This window comes from Haemaphysalis longicornis, unplaced genomic scaffold, assembly GCF_048455015.1.
Source record: "Haemaphysalis longicornis isolate Haplotype H1 unplaced genomic scaffold, Haemaphysalis longicornis Haplotype H1 scaffold_5, whole genome shotgun sequence".
In the NCBI taxonomy this organism is placed as follows: domain Eukaryota; kingdom Metazoa; phylum Arthropoda; class Arachnida; order Ixodida; family Ixodidae; genus Haemaphysalis; species Haemaphysalis longicornis.
This window is the reverse complement of record NW_027526385.1, coordinates 10,930,603-10,950,131: the sequence shown is the minus strand read 5'-3', so window position 1 is coordinate 10,950,131 and position 19,529 is coordinate 10,930,603. Positions and strand designations below refer to the sequence as shown.

General features: G+C 48.0%; 1 protein-coding gene across 2 annotated transcripts in view; it reads left to right on the top strand.

The window, feature by feature from the left end:
- LOC144139040 (uncharacterized) overlaps positions 1–19,529 on the top strand; it is a 97,949-nt gene that overhangs the window by 35,416 nt on the left and 43,004 nt on the right. For both annotated transcript variants that reach the window (XM_077671529.1, XM_077671530.1), the window contains exon 5: positions 8,602–8,637. In XM_077671529.1, the coding sequence (XP_077527655.1) occupies positions 8,602–8,637 (36 nt within the window). The remainder of the gene's footprint in view (positions 1–8,601; positions 8,638–19,529) is intronic.

The window sequence follows — 19,529 nt, the reverse complement described above, 5'->3', positions numbered from 1 at the left end:
GGGTCTGTAATTGGGCGCCTGGCAACGGGGTCCGCTTTTATGAATAGGTACGACGTTAGCAGATTTCCACTGTAAGGGCAACTGACACGTAGTCATAGATAATCTGAATATCAGGACAAAAAATTTAGCCACCGTGGCTGCGCAGTTTTTCAAAACTAGACAGGGTATCGCGTCAGGACCGGGGGCGGAATGAGGTTTCAGTTCTTCAAGAAGTTTTAATATCCCATTATAAGTTACATCTATATCTGGCATAGCCGGTAGATGGCACTGGGAACTTTCTGCACTAGGTGCACCCGCTAGGGGGGTGGAAAAGACTGATTGAAAGTATTTGTTAAAGTGATTGGCTTTAACAACGTCATTAGTTATAAATCCTTGGCCGGTAGACAACGGGGGAATAGTTTCTTCCTCCTTTCCGCTTTGTTTTACAAACTTCCATAATTCTTTAGGACTGCGTTTAAGCTTTTCGCTTAAGGAAGAATAAAATTTATCTTTGGCACACTTTATTTTCTTCGTTATTTCGTAGGAAATTATTTCGAGGCTTTTGAAAATTTCTTTCAATTCCTCAACATGATAGAGTTCCATGGCCGTATCATTGGCATTTAAAGCATCGCCTTGGATTATGGACATATGGTCGTACATTGCAGCTTAGGAAGCCCACTGGGACCTTTCCGGGTGGGGTTGTGAAATCGAATGTTAGGACAAGATGCTTTTTTGGGATTTCTTCATTTGCTCTACGGATTACAATGCGTTTGACCGAAGTTACTCCTTGATGTTGAAGCGCCTGAAGAACTTGCACCTCTGTCTAAGACTGTAAGTCCTTTTCTGAGATTACGCCTTGAGAGGAGTTGAGGGTTCTATGTGGAGTCACAGTAACAGACAGGTCAGCCAACGTGGTCTTTTTCAGGAGGTTTTCACTTTGAGTTTTTCTTTTTACTTGAACAAGTAGGTCACCGGATGAAAGATTCTTAGTATCATATTCTGAACCGACAACAGGCTCAATGCATTTGGCCGAAAGACTGACTGACTTCTTGCCAACAGGGGTGTCTGATGTGGAATGAACTACAAGATATTTATAGAAATGTTCTGCCTTTTCTAAAGCAAGTACTTCGGTGTGGCCTCTTTTGGGAGGCCGATCATTGGAGAGGAGGGGTTTGAGAAAATACCATACGCTACAGTATAAAGCAGGGGACGGCCGGGTGTACTTCCTTCGTCAGCCATACCCTGACAGCTGAAGAGGTCCCGGCGCTTTCTGCCTGGTAAACAGACAGGGAGCCCTTCCGCCGGAGCTTGGCCTGGGCTCCGACGGCCACCGTTTGTGGTTTCTTCCCTTCACCTTACAACACATTGCCACGGTTGGTTATAGTTTATGTTTGCGGGCTCGTGGTCTACGGTATCGCCAATACGGTAACCGAAATTGCCGAAGGTGCCCCGTGCGGGGATATTTTCGTTCTTGATTACTCGCAGGCAAAACGGGTCAAGATATAAAGCGAAAAGCAGTGGGGCCAGTGGGCGACCTTGTTCACAGACGATCTGAATTGGATGGGTTCTGTGAGGGACTTGTTAATGATGATTCGTGTGCAGCAATCTGTGTACACCGTTTTGACCCCTTGTCAACATCGCCAACGTTAACATACTCCAATATACGCAACCATATGTCATCTGTAACTCGGTCGAACGCCTTCGCCGGGTATGGCTGTAGCATCGCTACTCGACCCGCGAATGCATCCACATATTCCAAAACGCTTTCTGCGACATGAATGCTCCATTTTGGCATGGTCGAAGTGGTTTGAATTTTGTGAGGGGTATATGTACGTGCAAACAGACAGAAAAATCCTGCACCCCGTCGTGTAAAGACGACGATGATCTGTCACGAGGAAGCTTCGCGTTGAACCATCGTCGTCGTTAGACGGAGGCGTGCCTGAGTTGTTGGGCGCAGTCCCTTCGGGGCTGAGGCTCTCGGCGCCTGCTGTCGTCGACGTCATTTCATGTAGTCATGGTACTAAAACACAGGACACTCGTTTCCAACACCTCGTGCTAGAACGTAACGCACACTAAAATAACGCACCCAGACACTCGTTTTCCAAAGCCTCGAGTAGAACGTTTCATCTCCGTGGGAAAAAACGTGCCGAAAAAGAACACACCGTGACACTCGTTTTTCAACGGCTCGCGCTAGAACACTTTGTGCTTCAAAGACACGAGACTTTTGCAGCAAAGATGTATACCTCTACCTCCCCAACGGTTTCATCTCTATGGTAAAACCGCCAAGGCACCAAGAATACACTGATATAGTGCATGCTGTGTCCTTCGCCAGGTTTCGAGTTAGTGTAGATGGCCCGGGATTTTATAAGACAGAGACAGAGAAAGACCTTTGTGCAGTACGATTTGGGGAGTTGGGAACTGCAGGATAAAATGATTGCAGCCCCCAAGCGTTGAACTCGTAGTCCAAGGCCCAAGAATTAGCTCAAGCTGATACTGTGTTGACAAGCTGGACAGGGAGGCCTGCCATGGATCGGTATAACTGGAATAGCTACTGTAAAGCCCGCTTATATCGATCACGGATATATCGAATTATTGCCTATATCGAACCCTTGTATATTTCTGGTAAAAATGACATGCATTTAAAACTTTTTATATCGAACGCGATTTTGCTCACAATGGATTTATCCAACTCTCCCGCGCGGGATTTTTCGTTCTGATGATGATGATGATGATGATGATTTCTATTGGTTTCCCCTTTGTATCGGGGTGATGACATGTCATCTTACCAAAAAAGACTAATATACCTATGTTTTACACTTTTGGTTCAATACTAGCGCTGCTTAGGGCAGGCACAGAAAGCTTATTAGGCACAGAATACTTTTTTTTTCCTGTTACAAGTGGTAACTGTCCTAGGCAATATTCCCCTCTCTGCTTTTCGCCCACCAGCATTCTAATCTTCTTTTCGTCCCCTCGACAGCCTTGAAGTTAACTTCCTCTGTGATACCTTTAAATCCTAGGGCTTCTGACAGCCCAATATTCCCTTCATGTAGATTTGGATGGATACCCTCACATTCTAGCACGATGTGCCGCATAGTTTCTGTTTCTTTTCCGCAGACCACGCATACCCCATCATTTTGTGAATACTTCCCCACAAAACTCTTAGTTCGCAGGCAACCTGCTCTAGCCTCAAAAAGCAAAGCACTGCCCTGGGAATTATCGTAGAAATTTTCCTTTCTGATGTTCATCTTCTCAGCCCTGTACATCTCTAACGACGTTTTGGCTTCCATTTTTTCCCTCCATTTATTCGTTTCAATCTGCCTTGCCTCTTTTTTGGTTACCTTGGCTGTTTTGGATTCCCCACTGTTCTTTCCGTATTTCATCGTTAGCCTTCTAGTCTTTCTTAACCACTGCGTGTCCACGCTTTTCAAGTATAGGTACCTAAAAACCTTAGCTGCCCACCTTCGTTGATCCATTGCCCTCAACCTCATCTCAAAGCATATTTTACTCTGAGCTTCTCTAACTTCAAACGACGCCCAGCCCATATCTCCCTGAACTGCTTCGTTAGTTGTTTTTCCATGCGCGCCTAAGGCCAGACGTCCTACCGTTCTCTGGTTTACTTCAAGGCGTGATAGAACGTCTGATTTTAAGCAGAGTACAGCATTCGCAAACGTGAGACCCGGAACCATTACTCCTTTCCACATTCCTCTTACTACTTCATATTTGTTATACCCCCACAGAGCTCTATGCTTCATTATAGCTGCGTTTCGCTTTCCCTTAATCTTAAGTTGTTCCTCGTGAGTACTTAAGTAGCTATCCCCTTCGTTTATCCACACTCCCAAATATTTATATTCCTTGACTCTAGGTAATTCGCCTTGCTGGATAGACACTACGTCGGTGGTAGCGTCATTGAAAACCATTATTCCTGATTTTTCTGCACCGAAATTTAACCCGAGGTCAGTGGCTTCCTGGCCGCAAATATTTATTAGCCGCTGCATATCGGTTTGGTTATCAGCTAAAAGAACAATGTCGTCTGCGTATAACATTCCCGGAATATGCTGTTTTACCACTTCGCCTTGCAGCATATGGGTTAGGCTAAACCCTACTTGACTTTCTTCCAGTTTCTTTTCTAACCCTGCCATGTAAAGCATGAACAGTATTGGGCTCAAAGGGCATCCCTGTTTCAGTCCCCGATGGATGTTGACCTGCCGGGCGCATTTCTGTCCTTCCCAAGTAAGGTGCACTCTATTGTCTTTATAGATTGCTATATAGATTGCTATAAGATTGCTCCTTAGGCATGAGGCAAGCTTTCCCGCAATACATCAGCACACAGCGGTGGCGCGGGTGTCACTTGCGACGCCCGCGCGAGCTCGGGCGCGTCCCAACCGGCCGTGGTAGAGTGGACCAGGTCCACGCATGCATGCCGTTGGAGCCGATGGCGCCACATTGGGCGCTGCGAGCTGCGGTGTCACCGAACTTCAAGTCCACCCCACTCACTGCCCCCACTTGCTCGGTTCGCTGGGTTCGCCGTTATCCGCTTGTATCCATGCTTGTCTCCGCTCTGTCGAAGACGCCGAGGACTCCGTACCGCTTCCGAGCACGAGCGAAGGCGTCGCTGCCGTGGTCCTGCTAGGCGATACTGCAGTGCCATTGAGGGCAGCGGTCTTGTGCTTTTCGACTGTTTAAACGCCGTGGAGCAAGCATTCACCACCAACGTGTTGTGCTCCAAGAAGCAGGCTACACTAACGCAGTTCTTCCGCCCCAATAAATGATTGTTTTCTTTCCGAGAAAGTGTCGTATCAATAGTGAACTGCAGGGTGGTAAGAGCTCAGCCTTATCTCGTGACTCCGCCGGTAAGATTGTTCTGATGTAAGTTTTTTTTTGCTTCACTTTCTATATCGAATTTTTGCTATATCGAACTATTTTATAATCCTTGCGCTGCTCGATATAAGCGGGCCTTACTGTAATCTTTTATTTGTTCGCCCGTGTGCGTATTCTGGGATAGGACGAGGTTCCGTTGGAAAAAGTGGGTGTTTCTCCGAATTTACCCCAGTTTTAGGTTAATGTCGGACGTTTTTCCGACTTTCAGATTTTTGAGCACAATAAACCAGTGTATTTGTTTTCGAAAACGAGATGCAATCAATTTACAATGCAGTAAGCTCTTGCTGGGCATTTATTGGGGACTCTGTGAAGTCTGAACGTTTTATTCATTCGTTTATACAGAAATGATCGAACAAAATATGTTCGCACTTTCTGTACATAACCACATGGCCAAAAAGTGTACAATATGGGTAATGCCAACGTGAAGTTATAGCACTAGAGGCAACCATAGGACGCACGAAAGAGGCTATTTCTCCAAAGTTCTTGTGGTGGTGTAAGGGAAACCGCGAATTGCTTCACACAAGCAGGCGATGTACTGTTTGCGCAAAGCCTAAAATCATACACCTAAAGGAATCCCAGTAGAGATAGGGACAGGGTGCTGGTACTAGTTCTCTGGTGCGCCGAGTTTGTATCTCCAGAACGTTTCTTTGAGAGTAAGAGTGGCATGACGCTAGTTAGGGTGGTGACAACCGCCTCTCCACGCAGTTTATACAAGGGTACACGCATTTAGGCGTCTCATACGTTTATAGCGTAGAGCTGATTGCTCTGAGGACGAAGTGGACTGCAGTTAAAGCTCAAAGACGTTTCGTTAGTTCCGTACCAGAAATGTTTACTGAAGTATTGGTAAATGTAAGAGCAATGTTCAGAATCGGAAAATATCGCCGATCAGGAAGCGGAAAAGACCTGGGGAGAGAGCAGAAACGTTAAAATTGTTGTTGATTGTGAGGAAGAAACCAGCGCCATAGTGCCTGAGACAATATTACACCTTGAAAAACTCCCTACATAAACAAAGATACGTATCGAAAAGTAAAGTGCGTGCATGGCTTGTGTTTAATAACGCAAAATGTATGAGCTAGTAAAGAAGACAGGTTGCGGGAAGGTATAACAGTCCGAGGAGCTATGAACACGCACATGACGGACAGTAACATGCAATGCACAAAATACCTCTCTCAGGTGGACACAGAGCTTTAATTTGTTGATGTCGTCGAAAGTTTTCTGTGGAACAAAGATCACGCGATCTTTGTTTCTTCTAACCAAAATAATAAATTGTTTGCTATGGACATTTTTGCACCACACCTTATTGCATGTTAACCTATTTGCCCGCCTTTCTGTCCCAGCGTATTCACGACAGAGGGACGTTTAATCCTGGGGTCACAATAAACTGAAGGGGTGACCGAGGGAGTCCCATCGGGGACATCATTTTGCAGAAACGAGGGCATTTTTAGAACGTATACAAAAATAACGTACTGGAGGCACTTCAGCGACCACTTTTCCGGCACTGATAAAAGCCTCTGACACTTAAAAAGTCTTGTAGAATCTCAGCAGCAGAGTGGTAGTAAAATAAATCAAACATTCATGCCAGGAATTAGGGAATTCCGAAGTCTACTGTATATAACAGGGCCGTTGTGGACTAAGTACTCGCCTGAAACCTGAAACTGGAAAAATAAGTATTGCACCAGGATAGTATCGCATGTTGTGATTCAGGAATCGCTTATAGATAATTTCTGACACCGAGAAAAATTGCATGCACTGCATACTTATGGTACTTCTGATCCAAGACCCGTTAATAAGATCGATAGTTGCGGCCCCAGGATATATGTGGAACACATTCAGGATCTCACTAGAAAATTTTGGTAACGTTTACATAGAACAAACTGCGATCCTTTCGAAACGTGTGGTCTCCAATATTGACTATTTGAAATAGCAGGAAAAACCAAAATAAAGTCAGATTTCCTGAAAAGGCGTGGAAAATTTCGTTCTGGGAACAAACTTCGAAATAAATCTTACAAATGAAAGCTTACATTGACGCTCAGAATAAATAAATTTATATACTCGCGGTACCAGGATATTTGCGGTAGCTCAAATGCGTAAACCAACTAATACCGCAGGAGTCCCGTACATCACTATTAAGGGCCTTGTAATTTTGAACCTATTTATGCTTCAGCCGCGCAAATCGGTACATGTTCTTTTACTGACTAACATCGAACAACCAACTTGTTAATTTTCCGGTCCTTGTGAGCATGACCAATTTGGAGGATGGCTAATAAAACGTATTTTCATCTAAAATTTTGGACCCATGGCAATGCGGAGCGTTGTCAGTCCAGAAGTCCCTGGGTGGGAACTGTCTGGCGGGTCCTTTCTACCAGCCGAAGCTGATCGCCGGCGTCCCGGCTCGCTTGATTTTAGATGCAAAGCATCTCTTAGTCGATCCTCCATCGTCCGGCGTCCGCACCTCTCCTCCTTGTACCCCTCTCCACGCCAGCTGTGATAACGCCGCTCTCCTCCCCGCCGCTCCGCTCGTCTCGTGCCAGCTCAGGAAGACACCGGCAATACTGTCGCTCCAGGAGCCCTAACCAGCTGCGATAACGGCGCTCTCCTACTCGCCGCTCGGCTCGCCTTGTGCCTCCGAAGACAAGGCTGCACAGAGGAGAGCTGGCGACGCCGAACGCAAACGGCAGCGTCGAGCAGCGGATTGCTCCCTTCGAGAACGAGAAGCCGCTTTGAAACGCCAGCGGCGAGTAGCTGATCCAGATGGCGTTCGGCAACGTGAGAACGCTTCGAAACGCCAGCGTCGAACAGCGGATTCCTCGCTTCGAGAACGAAAAGCTGCAAGACGTTGCCCACTACTCGATAAATAAAGAAGACATTTAATACGCTACTAAACGTGTCTTTACTCTAACAACCAATTAGCACGCTACTAATCCACGGCTTTGCATCCCCTCAGGGTTCCCACGTGGGAAGATGGTGTAATTTTTTAGGTTTCCACATATCCCCCTGTCGACAGCGTTTCATGCCGGACACACTGTGACCTCCGCTTTACTGCAGTCGGAGTAGTGAACTGAAATATTTTCCGCCACAATAAAAACAAAACAAAACAAAGAAGCAGTGCCGCTTGTTGTAAAGGGCGACAAGCGAAGTTGGATACTTTTGAGGTTCTTTTTCCGCATTCCACAACATTTGTCTAATGAGGCGATTGCAATTTTCTGACGGGTGCAGTATGACATACTGCGCTTTCTCAGATCGCCATTCAGAGAATTGGACAGCGCACCCCCTGCGGAGCGAGCGGTGCGGCAAAAAAAAGTGAGCAGGGAAGAGGTGGGGTGTAAGCAACCTAAGCTACGTCTAATAGCAAGGTAGCACCATGGCCTCAGGATTCAGTATGATGTAGTAGGAGAGCAACACATGCAGCTCTTGCAAAAAGGTTACTCAACGCTCCGTATCAAGATATACTGTAACTTTTATTTGAAGCGAATGGCCTATGTACAGTTCCAGATGCAAATGCAGATTATTGGCACAAAAAATACCAGCGCCTAAAAACTGGAAACTTCGTGTTCTACAGTCGAAACAAGGAAAGAACCGGGAAACGTTCACATTTTTGCAAGGCGTAATTGTTGTGTATGGTTTGCTGTTTATTAAGTGTGACTAAAACTATGCAGATGTGTAATTCTGACCATAACGTTAGAATAAAATATGGCGACTTTGTGCCAGTGCTAAGCCCTTCATGAGATTCACTCTATTTTCCAGAATGGCGAGGAGTCACCTGCTAAACAACTTGTTCAGGTAAGTTCTTAACGCGAGCAATCTGCCAATCTGTTCTATTCCAGGGTAGCAGGGCCGACGTCCATAGGAAGCCGCCGTCGAACTCATGAATTAGTGCGATGTCATAATACTTATTAAAATAAGTAACAAGTGTTTACAAAAACAGACGTCAAAAAGAAGAAAGCCATAGCATTTTTCAGCAGCTTCTACATTTCAGCTGAAACAGCTGCCAGAAGGCGTTTAACAGCTCTGTTTACGAAAGGGAAACGCGTGGGCTAAGTACTTCGAGTTATGTTTGGTATATCTCAAACTGAAAGGAATAGTGCTCTATGAAGATTATTTTCGCAATTTACAAAAAAAATGTGTACTTTGCATTACAGAAAGTACCAATTCCGAAAAAATGCATTGCATTTATTCTAGGCGCATGCGTGGGGTTCTGAAAATTTTGAGTATTTGGAAAAATGTAGAAGTACGGAAATATGGTAGCCTGCAAAAGCTTCAGGAGAATAATGTTTTTGTGGTACAGTAAAAAAATCCCCGAACGAAGGCAAATACAATGTCTCTTTTTGCACCGCCTCCCATATTGTTTCAGTTGAAAACAACATAGATGTGATCTACAAGATGGGAGACAGGGAGATCAGAACGAAATAATTTAAAAGAATTCAGAGACACAAAACAGAGCCTCCATGTTAGAATTAAGAACTGTTTCATTTTATTTCAAGGTATCCTCGGTTGCGACAATACATTTTTTATGAGCGGAATTTCTGTCTGATGTCTAATCTTCGCGTCGTTGCGGTTAGGGTGCCGGGGGTCGTCATGTGGTAATTTTAGCTCCACAGAGTGCTTGCTTCCTGCTCACCGTGCCATATTTCTGTGTTATGTAACATAAGATAAACAGTCTCACATAACTTAATCTAACAGTACTAACAAATTAAGACCTCGAAAACTAAACTAAGCCACGACAAAATTAATTTCAGTTTCAACAATCGATTTCAACAATTCAATTTCAACAATAAAAAAAAAACTGGCCAACCGAAATTCGTAAATCAACACGTCATACTATGAAGCTCAAAGTGCACCTGTACATCAATATTCCAGATTATATGCACGCCAACCAGGCCTCAAAAATTAGAAGGCATTTGGACAACACTGTAGTCATGCCTTTAGCACTTAGCTGGCGTTCAATCGAATGGCACTCTTGGCATTTCATTCAATTTGTCGCACTAAAACTGAACATTACGAGACATTTTCCACGGAGGCCTACTCCCTGACATTCTGGCAGCACCTTCCCGAGCACTTTGTCGAAGGGTGGCATACACGAGCGAGGCTTTATGGCCGCCTTTACCGCGATTCCGGCATGCCAGAAAGTCGTTAAAAGGACCCTTTCTGATTGGGTTTCATTATTCGCGACCAGTAGGGAAAATCATTGCGTAGTGACTTACACACACTCACGTACACCCATTCGCACACGAGCGAGCGCCCACGTATGTATGTATGTATGTATGTATGTATGTATGTATGTATGTATGTATGTATGTATGTATGTATGTATGTATGTATGTATGTATGTATGTATGTATGTATGTATGTATGTATGTATGCATATAATCCAGGGAGTAGTAAAACTTTGAAGATGGTAGAGAACACAAGAGAAGAAAAACTTCGAACAAGGTAAAAGCACGTTGTGGCCTACGTTTCAGCAAAGAGAAGAAAGCAAGTTCTCTTTGCTGAAACGTAGGCCACAATCGTGCTTTTACCTTGTTCGAAGTTTTTCTTCTCTTGTATGTATGTATGTATGTATGTATGTATGTATGTATGTATGTATGTATGTATGTATGAATGCATGCATGTATGAAGAATGTATGTATGTATGAATGCATGCATGTATGAAGAATGTATGTATGTATGTATGTATGTATGTATGTATGTATGTATGTATGTATGTATGTATGTATGTATGTATGCATGTATGTAGGTATGTAGGTATGTGTATGTATGCAGGAGGAGGAGGAATCAACTTTTACTGACCCCCCCAAAAAATCGGTGGTGCGCGCTGGCACCAGGCGAGGTGGTTCCCTAGTTACGGGACCCATTTTTTCCCAGCAGCTCCTGGCCCCTGTCTATCAGTGCGAACTGAGTCGGCAGGGCGTGGCTGGTCAACAAGGTCTCCCATCGCTGAAGGGGTTGGGGATTAGGGGTGTTGTGGGGTAGGGTAGGAGGGGGGTCTTGAGTTCTGTACACTCTGCCAAGATGTGCTGCAGGGTGCCCCTCTCTCTTGCAAAACGGACAGAGCGTATCGTCTTCCGCAGGGTAGATGCGGTTCATCAGTACGGGATGCGCAAGCGATCCCGCCTGCGCTCGACGCAGGATCGTCTGTTGTTGCCTGGTCAGTTTGGGGTGCGGTTCCGGCAGTCTGCACCTCTCCTCTCTGTACATCCGGGTAATGTCCCGAAAGCTGGTAACCGGGTGCGGTAGCTCTTCCGGCTTGTGCTCGGCCCGGATTGACATTACTCGGGCATGGTAGTCGGCGATGGTGTTGCCTGCTACCCGCGAGTGAGCCGGGACCCACGCGAGCTCTATTGCTCTTCCCGGTGGATTGCACTTCGATAGAATGGCTCGGGCCGCGGAGGAGATTACCCCCCTGCGGAAGCTTCCGTGCGCTGTCTTTGAGTCGGTGACCACGGTGTCTACGCACGGCTGTGCGAGTGCCAGGGCCACGGCCACTTCCTCGGCAACTGCGGGGTCTGTTGTCTCCAGGGACGCGCTGACGATAAGCCGGTCTCCGGACGTAACTACCGCCGCTGCACGGTCGCTGTGTTTTTGGAGCGAGGCGTCCGCGTAGAGGACCCTGGGGTTCTCTTCCAGCTTATGGGCCGTTGCTTTTGCCCGCGCGGTGCGCCTCTCGTCGTCTTTGCCCGGCGTAATGCTCCGGGGAAGTGGTTTGGTCTGAATGCTCATCTTCCAGTTTTCCGGCAGGGCTGCCTTGATGGGTACTGGCTAGATCTTCCAACCTATCTTGCGTAGGACGGCTCGTCCGTGCTCCGTGTGACTGAGCCGGATTCTCTGATTTGAAAGGTGGGCTTCGATAAGCTCCTCCACCTTGTTGTGGGCGCCCATGTCTAGCAGTCTTTGCGTGCACGAGTACATGGGAATGCCTATTGCTTGCTTCGTTGACTTGCGAAGCATCGTGTTTAGGGTGTCCGTATTCGCCTTCTTCAGCTGGAGATACGGGGCGGAGTAGGTAACCCGCCACACGACGAACGCGCGTACCAGGCGCATGACATCGTCCTCTTTCTGTTCTCAGGCCTCGGTTTCTGTTAGATGCCCTCCGAATCATACTGAGTATCTGTTGGGATGTAGTCTTGATCTTTGTGACAGCGCCGTATGCCTTCCCGTCGCTCTGCAGTAATAGGCCGAGAATCCGGATCTGCTGAGTTGGCTTGGTGGATGTATGCATGTATGTAATGTAGACAGAAGTAAGGGTTGGCAGTCAAGAATGCCTTGGAAAGCCAAGGGGAATATGCGGTACGTCATTGAAACAGATGAAAAATTTTGAAAGACAAAGAAAGTGGAGAAAAAATGGCCGCCTGGTGGGATCCGTACCCACGACCTCTAGAATACACGTCTGGTGCGAGGAGCACTACGCTACCGCCGGGGCTATTTCCCCTCAACTTTATGGGGTACTTATGCTACGGTATTTGCTTCCTGTGCTTGGGGGAGGTAGCCAACGCCACTGCATACATACATACATACATACATACATACATACACACATACATACATACATACATACATACACATACATACATACTACATACATACATACATACATACATACATACATACATACATACATACATACAAACATACATGTAATGTATATATGTGTGTATGTATGTATGTATTGTGGGCTAACGTAGGGGATAGGACAGGACTCCGGCTAACTTCGCTAAATAAAGCGCTACGCACCGTACACTAGCCCCAGCGGAATCCGAAGGCTCACGCACGGGTTTGGATACTCACATGCGGTAGGCAGACTCCGGCAATCCAAAGTGAGGTATTGCCTGGCCGATACAGGGCATATACCAGACAACACGACTATTACTTGCGGGGAGACAGTGGCTCCGTTCACTCGCTCAAGCCGCGGGTCTCCGACCTCGATATCCATCATCACGGCCGCGGGAGCAGGGGAGCATCCTTTGCGACCAATAAGGGCAGAATCTCTCCGCAGAGTCCCATGAAGCCAACTGGGTTCACCGTCCCCGGGGCATTTGGAGTAGGCACTGCCGAGCCCACCGATTACCATCAAATCGCCCAGTCGACTCCCGGCGGAATGCGCGTTCGTCCCGCAGGTCGGATTGGGGGGAAGGAGGTCTCCCCCTTGTTGGGGAAGAGGGTGGCGCGAAGTAAGGGGACAAGCTGGTCCTCATTTCCCCGGGCCCTCGTGCACAAGTTCGCGGCGAGCCGGTTGGGCGCGCCGCATGTGGTCACGAATTTGTCACGACTCACGTGACGCGCCGGCTACCCAAAATGGCGGCTACCAGCTCGCGAAAACATGTGCAGGCAAGGCGTAGGGAAACAAGGGTACCCACAGTATGTATGTATGTATGTATGTATGTATGTATGTATGTATGTATGTATGTATGTATGTGTGATGTACAGAGAACAGTGTAATGAACTGTCTGATGTATGTAGAGAGAACAGTGTAATGAACTGGTGAGGTTAGCCTGGCCAATGTACGTAATGTAAGGTCCACTCATGAGATCAGGAGGCAAGCGCCACGACTTTGCGACTGACAGGATAGATCCCTGCCGCTAGGTCTGGCGGCACAGCACTGCAGACACTACGCTGCGGCCGACGCCAATTCGCTGCGGTGCGTTCGGCAGAAGGCTTGTCTGGACGGCGGAATGCCACTTGAATATTCCCCTTTCAGAATGCAGATGGCCCCGCCAAGTTCCGGGGATTGTTGACGTTGCGGAGAACGAAGGGGTAATTATCAGCGTCTGACCGCACGGCAGCGCCGGCTTTTCCGCGAGATCCCATTGTCGCGCGCCACGGCCGGAACGTTTAACTTTCGGTAGCCGCCGCTTTTCACCCCCTCCCTTTGGAGGCATGTCTACTCGCCACCGCATTCTTGCTCGCCCGCACGGCGCCTTTTGACCCGAAGGTTGTAGCGCTTTATTTAATATTCGGCAAATGGCTGAGTGACTGCTGTCTACGTGAAATTCGGCCCTGCCTAACGCGTGTACGAAAGCTAGAGGGGCGTGCTCGAGAGAGAGTAATACCGAGGTGTTGTGAGGCCGAACTTGGCCGAAAAACAACGTTCTTGTCTGAGCTCTCAGCAAGGCAGTTCCCGTGATGCAGGAGTCTCTACCGCTGAAGTAGGTTGGGATTTGTGAGCCCCCTAAGCGAGAGATAGATTTGATGATCGCGTCAGAAGTTTAGGGTACAGCTGTGTACCGGGAAACTACCGGCGGAAACAGAGTCCCGGCCGCTGTCACTCGAGTGGTTTACGCACGCTCGGGGCATAGGATAGTTAGACGGAGTTGAGGCTCTAGAGTGACTTGGGCGCACTTGTAGCTAGTGCGTCTAACTGAAGTTTAAATTTTTTCTTTTTGTTACTCGTGTGTCCAGTTGGTCAAATGTAACCAGTTGTATGTAAACTCTTCGTTTCCTTTCATGAAATCCAAACGCCTAAAGTTCGTCAATTCGACCGCTATCTCCGAGAACTTCAACACCATCGCCATGCCAGCCTCTTGCGAAATCAACGGGCGCCCGGGCGATTCGGTTCCTAATCGGCACCCGACTTCGGGGAAACGAACATCAATAATCTTTACTCCTAGCTTGCTACACCAGATGTTATGTAGTATGTATTAGGTATGTATTATGCATAAAAAGCCGCAACACGCACAACCACACAGATTTTTCTCCGCCAACTTGGCCTCGGTGTTTTTACAGCAAAGCTATATAGCTCTATTCCCGAACGGTTTCATCTCCGTGAGAAAAAAATTTGGAGCCCTACCACCGTGTGAATAAGGATGACCAGAAAAGCGGCGGTGCCGAGCCTCAACGTGAGTTGTGACTGGGTTGTAGTCTAAGGCGTGCACGAAGCAAAACTCGTTTGTTTGTAATTTGCGATTGAGCATAGTTCCTGGTTAAGTAACTGAATAAACTTTTGAGGAATTAGAGTTTTGTCTCTGTGGACAAACATGGGGCTGTCCGTTTCCATCCCGTAGAATCCCATATGTATTGACAGCGGGCGAGAATTCCACAATATTTGCAACTACACTGTGAACCTTGCAATCATGAAAACTATATAAAACCCGGCGTTGTGTTAGAGTCGCCTTAGCAGCTAATTGCCATATAATTTGTTTCGGTATAATTTCAATAAAACCAGCGTTAGAGCCACTTTATGTAACGGTATTCCCTCTGAAGATTGACGTTATTCACTGCGCAACACTCGATGTGGGAAAGCCATCTTACAAAGATCAAGCTTGCAACGATCCCCTTAAAGTCGCTTCACCTACTAGCACAAATAAATTGCTGGGAAGACATTTTAGGGCGCAGCCCTTTGGCGCCCGTCTCTGGGCTCAGCCGCATCGGCGTCGTCGTGACCGAGGGAACGATGGGAAGACGGACGCGTGAACAAAAGCAAAGGAGGGGAACGCCGCGAATCTGGGAGGGAAGGGCGATTCACCGAGCGGCGCGAACAAACGTTCTCCGAAAGTGTGCGGGGAGGGGAGAAGAGGCAGTATGCTGTGCCCGCACGAGACGCTCGATGCTTGGCAGAAACGTCATGAGGGCGTTCGCGACACAATAATGTGCGGCAGTTCGCGGTCCCTTCCTGAGACGCACTTCGCGCCGCCGCCGCAGAGGCTCACCCTCGAGAGAACCCACTAGTGAGTGCTGCCCCAGCGCAATGCAGCCATCAGGAGTGAGTGCTGAACTGCGAGTGACGCAACCGGTCATGCGCATCTGTAGCGGCTGTTGTGGAACGCGCTCATGCGCTCTCAGCCAGTTCTACTGAGCAATGAGCGACGCAACTGGTGGAACTGCATCGCCTGCCGCCGCTGCTAAACGAGCTGCCTGAATACCTGCGTCCAAATATTACATTAGGGAGTATCGTAATCGGCAGCCAATTTTTTTAGAGGAACTATAAGCCGTCTTGTTTTAAAATGTGAAGGCCCTAGGACCTTTTTAATTTCACATCATTTTTTTCCATGCGCCGGGGGTGTGGCGCGCAGTGTTTTACGATCCCAAGGATTTGAGTGGGTCCCGCAACGTGGCGCTACGCTCGCTAGCGATTCTTGTCTACATCGATCTGTTACCGGAGACGATCTGCTGGATCCTAGCGATAGACAGCTTTGCTGCAAAACGACAAGGCGCCAAAGCCTAACACGCCGATCACATGCGTCAGGCCAAACAGGTACACAGCATAGAGCTTAGAATTCGCTTAAGGCACGGAGCAAGAATTATTGAGGAGACGCCACAGGGCTTGCTCCGACGGCGCGGTAAAGTCACGGCGCCGGACACGGCACCCACCACGGCACCGACGCGCCCTGTGTCGCGGGGCGCCAAAGGGAATACGCGTGCGGTGCGCTTTTCGAAAAGGCTCGCCGGTTCAAGGTCATTGAGTGCATAGCGGGCTGCCGTCATGGGCAGACGACGCCGTCGAATCCCTCACGTGACTGGACTACTTTTATTGGAGTCGGTTTGTGGCGGAATAAATCTTCGTGTTTCGAACATCGTTGTCGTTACACGAAGGGGCTTTGATTTTTTTACAACGCGAAACCTACGCGGTCTAAAGCTAGGTATGATTAGTTTCACTGAATGATGGTTCCTATCCTCTATGCCACTAGTTCATGTTTAGACTGTTTTAATTTCCCCGCCCTGCCTATGCAACATGGAAAGCGCGCGAAAATCTGAGAAGCCGCGAGATACGAGAGCGACGAGAGTGAACCACTCGTGGAAAGAAGGCGACGTCGGCAGACCTCGTCTGCCCCGGGATTCTCCTTCTAGTGCTTCGTTTCAAGCGCGGTACGGGTTGTAACTAGGGCAGTATTTATTTGTAACTGCTGCTAAAATGTCCGGCAGTTCTATTTATTCATTTTACAGAAAGAAATCTCTCAATTTTTACAATATATTCGATGATAATACGATTTTTGCGCGTACTTGCAAGGGACACCACCCCAGACTTGTCTTTGTTGCGGGCCAGCTCGATGTCACGTGGTCATCCACCCACACTAACTTAGGCTCAGACCACGACATTATTAACCTCCTGTTGCGTAACAGAGACTACAAGGCTCGATTAGGAAAAACTAGGATAACGAACTGGGATAATTTTCAGAAGGCGCTGTGCAGCCATTCGCCAAATACCGATAAGTCCTACACTGCATGGATAGACGACCTTCTTCAGACAGTTCACTCTCATACGCGAGTTGTAACCACGACTTACCAGACCCCTTGTGTGGATGCGAGGTTGCTGCACCTTTGGGAAGCACGCCATAGCCTTGCCCGTAGATGGAAACGCCAGCGCCACAATCGGAAGCTCCGTAGGAGGATATCTCTTCTCAGTCAACAGGCGGCGGAGTATGCACAGTCGTTGAGCAAAGAAAATTAGCTGCAGCTTTGCGACAGCCTCCAAGGCACTCTGACCTCCCGCAAAACCTGGAACCTACTTAGGTACCTTATTGACCCCCTAAACAGCAAGGGGGAATCAAATCGAAACATGGCCCGCACTCTTCACGCTTACCCCGGCACTCCAGAACACCTCATTCAAGACTTAACGTCTAAATACCTCCAAACAGAGATACTATCCCCGCCGCCACCGTACTCTGGTACTCCCAACGCAGATTTGGACCGAGATATCCAACTTTTTGAACTGGAAGCAGCCCTGGCGGGATGCAAGAAAAGGAGTGCCCCGGGTCCTGACCAAGTGACCTATAAGCTCCTGGCCAATTTAGGTGATGATGAACTTGCCATTCTGCTTAAACACCTCAATGAATTTTGGACATGTGGCCGCCTACCTATTCAATGGAAAACCGCTGAAGTCCGCTTCATTCCTAAAGCGGGCAAATCCCCACACATAGACAATCTCCGGCCTATTTCCCTTAGCTTTTGCGTGGGGAAGCTATTGGAACGCATTATAGTCAAAAGGCTGCAGCCATACCTTGAAGACACCAACCAAATGCCCAAAACGATGTTCGGCTTTCGACAACATTTAAGCACCCAGGATATTATGCTACGACTCAAAGAAAAGGTAATTGCACCTGCCACTCGCCACTCACCTCGAGCCATTTTGGCCCTCGACATAAAAGGGGCCTTCGATAACGTTGCGCACGCAGCGATTCTCTCCAGCCTTAGTAATACTGGCTGTGGCAACCGAATTTATTCCTACATTTCGGACTTCCTCACAGGCCGCCAGGCTGTGCTCAAAATTGGAGATATAAAATCCAAACCAATCTCTCTTGGCAGTCGGGGTACACCACAAGGCTCGGTATTGTCTCCACTCCTCTTCAATATCGCTTTTCTGGGTCTACCAAAACAGCCAGAGCAGATTCCGAATCTTCACCACGCACTGTATGCAGACGACATCACCCTCTGGACTGACACAGACTCTCTCGGTGGGCTGCAGGACACATTTCAGCGTGCATCCGAAGAAGTCAATAATTACGCCCAGGCTTGTGGCTTACATTGTTCACCACAAAAATCAGAACTTGTCACCATCCGGAAACACCCCCCACGACACCACGTCGAGCCCATCGAAATATCTCTTGACGGCCATTCGATCAAACCTAGCCACTCACTCAAGATATTAGGCCTTACCATCCAAGCCAATACCCGAAACGACTTTGCCTTGTCAAAACTGCGTAATATGTCAGCTCAAGTCGTGCATATGATTAGGCGGGTCACTAACCGGCATCGAGGAATGAAAGAAAAGGACACAATGAGACTAATTCAAGCTTTCGTCATTTCTCGCCTCACCTATGTCGCTCCATACATGGCCCTAACCAAATCTGACATTGAAGCACTAAACAGGATCATTCGGAAGGCATTTAAACAAGCACTCGGGCTCCCTATAAATACATCGACAACCAAGCTTCTTGAAATGGGTCTTCACAAAACTATTGAGAAACTCATCGAAGGTCATCTCGCAAGCCAGCGCCTCCGTCTGACACACACTCCAGCAGGCCGCTTTGTTCTGCAATGCATCAACTGGCCCTGTGCAGAAGAAACCCACCTGGCCCCTTTGTCAGACGAGTGGCGTAAACATATCTCTGTACGACCTCTGCCAAATAATATGAACCCCGACCTCCATCACGAGCGCAGGACCGCCCGCAGCCAAGTCCATGAACGTTTATATGGCAATCGCTCTGACGTGTCCTACACCGATGCGGCGAGCTACGCTGACAACCAAACCATGGTTGCAGTGACAACAACCAGAAGCCATTTAACTTCATGCGCATCTATCCGTACGACATCCCCACGAGACGCCGAAGAACTCGCCATTGCCTTAGCCCTCATCCAACGCTCCAGCAGAGTCATCATCACTGACTCTCAAGCAGCTTGCCGCAGTTTCCTTTCAGGGACGGTTGCACCAACGACCCTGCGGTTACTTCAGCGATACCGTCCATCTCACCGAGTGGCGATCGTTTGGACACCTGCCCATGCCTCTGTAACGGGCAACAACTTCGCTCACCAACAGGCTCGCGAACTGGCCCACCGAGCCCCAGAGGTCACAGCAGCTCCGACGCCACTTCTCACCTATCAGGAAATTACTCAATTTTACCGGACCACCAGACAAAAATTCCCTTGCCCCCACCCATCCCTCAGCAAAACTCAGGAAATAACACTCCGACAATTACAAGCAGGCACGTACGTTCACCCAGTTCGAATGAATTTATTGTTTCCCA